The sequence below is a fragment of the Rhododendron vialii genome, chromosome 10a, assembly GCF_030253575.1.
Source record: "Rhododendron vialii isolate Sample 1 chromosome 10a, ASM3025357v1".
Taxonomy (NCBI): domain Eukaryota; kingdom Viridiplantae; phylum Streptophyta; class Magnoliopsida; order Ericales; family Ericaceae; genus Rhododendron; species Rhododendron vialii.
Window position 1 is genome coordinate 19224843 of NC_080566.1, and position 3656 is coordinate 19228498.

At 46.4% G+C, this 3656-nt stretch overlaps 1 protein-coding gene across 1 annotated transcript; it reads right to left on the reverse strand.

Moving 5' to 3' along the window:
• Positions 1-2097: 2097 nt before the first annotated feature.
• Positions 2098-2643, reverse strand: LOC131302985 (uncharacterized). The gene is made up of 2 exons (XM_058329778.1): positions 2366-2643; positions 2098-2251 (listed from the first exon to the last, which is right to left on the reverse strand). Exons 1-2 carry the CDS (start codon positions 2641-2643, stop codon positions 2098-2100), a joined length of 432 nt encoding a protein of 143 aa, XP_058185761.1.
• Positions 2644-3656: the final 1013 nt, after the last annotated feature.

Below are 3656 nucleotides of genomic sequence, written 5' to 3' on the forward strand. Positions count from 1 at the left end.
CAAACGGTCAACATCCTCGATAACAACGTCTATGTGCTATACGGCTGATCTTCTCTTATTCTACATCACGGGCTTATGTTGTGGATTCACATTCAAGTGGTGACAAATCATGTTTGCATCCACCCCAGGCATTTCTTCGGGTACCCAAGCAAACACATCAACGTGCTCCTTGAGGAATCCCACCAACTCTTTTTCTTCTTCCTTCTTCAGGTTTTCCCCAATTAGGAAATACCTCTCTGGATCAGTCTCTTTGATCTGAATCTTTTTCAAGCCTTCCACCACTTTCTCGGCTGGGTTTCCTCCGACATCCTCGATGGTCGGCTGGTCTGGAACCTGATGGCTTGGACCAATTTTGCTTTGGGTGCCTTTTTGATTATAGAAACCAAATACTGTTGGGCAACCTTTTGATTTCCCCTGATCCTCTCAATGCCATTAGATTCGGGAAACCTCACAATCTGATGGTAAGTAGAGGAAACTGCCCTCATCTTGTGCAACCATGTTCTTCCTATAATCGCGTTATAGGAAGATGGTACATCCACCACCAGGAAGTCGGTTCGCAGCACCACTGTTCCTGCCCAAACAGGAAGAGTTACCTTGCCCAATGGCCAGACTACTCCTGTACTGAATACGACCAAAGGAGCTATTGACAGCACCAAGTCTGCCTGTGTCAGTCCCAACTTTTTAAATGCATCGTAATACAGTACTTCCGTGCAACTTCCTGAGTCCACCAAAATCCTCTCCATGTCATACTCCCCAATTCATAGGGTTATGACCAAGGCATCATTATGTGGCACTTGGGCTCCTCCCAGGTCCTTATCCGTGAAGACTATGCCCTCGTTGCATGCTTCTTCTTCACGTCCTCGTTTTTTCCCCAACTGGAGCAACCTCACCTCATTTCTTGTATAAGGTGCGGGTAATCCATGTATCATATGGATTACGCCCCTTGGATTCTGCTCGTAATCCAACTCCATTGCTTTCTCTGCACCTTTTTGCTCTTCCTGAATGAACTCTTTCAGATAACCTCGTGAAACTAAGTCATCGAGGTGCTGCTTGAACATCTCACAATCTTCTGTCATGTGACCCCAATCTTTGTGATAACTGTAATGCTAACTCGTAGCTCTATTTGCATCTTTATCCCCTTCTAGCCTTGGGGGCCACTTGAAATACGGGCGGTTCTTTATTCGATAAAGAATCTGATAGATTGGTTCTTTCCAAACTGTGGTAACTAAAAAGAAAGACTTGGGGTCCGGGGCATGCTTCTCATTGTATGGCTCTTTCTTAGCCTGCCCATAGTTCTTCCTTTCTTTGTAAGTTTTGGGTTCTGGCTTAGCTACTTTCTTTATAGGCGCCTTGGCTTGCTCGACAACCACCTTGCCATCCTCCCTGAGTATGTCATCCTCGTTCCTGGCATGTTACTTAATCCTTTCCATTAATTTTGCCAGTGTTCCTATTGGACTCATATTCAATGATTTACGCAGCTCCCCCCGAATAGGTAACCCAGTCTTGAACGTGGCTATTGCATACTCCTTGTTGCAACTTTCAATCTCGTTGAAAGTTTCCCAGTACTTCTTTGCATAGTCCTTGATCGGCTCGTTCTCCCCCTGTTTCATAACGGAGAGGCTCTCAAACGTCTTTGGCATTTTCCTGCTCGTCAGGAACCGAGCAGTGAATTCCTCGGCCAATTGCCCCCATCCTCGTATGGAGCGCGGGCCTAGCTTATGGAACCAGGACAGAGCCACCTTTCCTAAACTCGATGGGAACATCTTGCACATGATTGCATCATCCCCGTTGTGCATGAACATTGCCTGCTGGTAATGCTGTATGTGTGCCACGGGATCTGTATTTGTTTCATAGAGGATGAACGTACCGTGCTTCACCCTGCTCGGCAACCTTGCCTCTTGCAACCTCTTTGCAAAGGGGGGAATGCTATATTGCTGAGGGCGTTTCATGCTACTTCTCGTGCAGACATGGTGCCCTCTTCATGTTCCTTCATCTGTTTGGGAGCACTCCTTTCCCAATCGGAATCTCGTACCTATCCCTGTGATGCTTTCTGGTCCCTTCTTCCTCGGGAGAGGGATTTCGGCTTCTGCTCCTTTTTCATGAAGAAGTCCTCTGCCGCTCTAGTGTTCGACTTTTACTTCTGCTCCTCTTTTTTCGTGGAGAAGCCCTATTTCGCCTAGGAGTAGGACTTCTGCTCCTTCTTCTTTGTGAAGGAGCCTTTTTGTACTCCACCATAGCATGTCTGTCTCCCCTGGAATTTCTTCATGAAAGTCTAAAGTCCTCAGGATGTTCTCAGATCCGTTCCAACTCTCGAATCTCGTGCTCTTGTTTCTTGATCAAACGAGCAAACTCCTCGATTTCCTACCTCTTTTTGTCGAGGATATCTTCACTGTTGTGCATGCTTCTTGAGTGTGCAACCGATTCCCTTTCACGGCGGGATTTACTCCTCCGTGTGGACTCCGTTGCCGTCCTGCCCTCCCTATTCTTGGAGCTATCTAGAACGGTCAGGGGGTTACCCTTACTTGTCACCTTCTGCCCATGTTTGCCTTCGGGCTTTCTCGGAGCCCCTGGTGGGGATTTATCACCTCCCCCACCTACTTGATTCTTTGGGTCGAGCGGTGTCGTTGGATTTTCTTCCACCATTGTCATTTTTCAAAAAGAACTCTTTCGTTTCCCACAGACGGCGCCAATTGTAAGTAGCGAAAAACAAAAAAGGCTTTGAACAGCACAAAAATGTAACGGCTACACGTGACTCCTTGCTGGAACCCTATCACACCGTCTGAACTCTAATCTACAAAACAGATAAGAGGTGAGCGCACCTTTGCCTCTCGTGGCAAAGGCCCTCCGATGCCTAAGTTAGTATCACGTACTAGCAGAAAATCCTAATTATCAATAGGAAAATGGTATGAATGCAACGTATTGTGTACCTTTTACCTCTAGGTTAACCCTGTTTATATAGGCATATGTATGCTTGCTGCCCAAGCATCCCTGCTGCCTTAGGTTCTACCTCGTACAGGAAACCCATGATATCTTGGATTCTTGTTCCCTTATCAACTCATTAAGGAGTCCTTTTAGGACTCCTTTCCATAGCTAGCCAAACATCCCATTCCCGTTGGGTATCTTTTCCAGATCCTATATTCTCGGGATCCTATTCCTTTATGGAATTACACTGTTTTGGAACTTTTCACAGCGTTCATTGCATCTAGGGCTACTTTCCACAGAGTTCTCCTCCCGTTCGGCCCTCTCGTTGCCGAATAGACTACTTGGACCAATGACTTCACATGTCACTGTACCTATATCAATCTCTTGGTCCAACAACTTCTCATGTTTGCTGGACCTTGACACCGTACAGACTTCCTGCACCAATGACTTCTCATGTCGCCGGTCCTCATTGCCGACCACCGTATTGCACAGCGACTTGTCTTGTCTTATTCTAAACGTATCACGTGTTCGGGTCCTATTTGTAGCTATTCAGGAATACCTCCTTACACCATTATAAGGCCCACCAAATTTTCAAGAGTGATATCGATGGGAGCTTTGGCTTTTCCGAAGGTCTTGACGAAGGAATTACGATATTCGTAAGAGGACATGAGCAATCCCCAGATGGAGATGTCAGCTTTGATTTTCTTCAATTGCCTCAGTACCCTGTCTTCCTC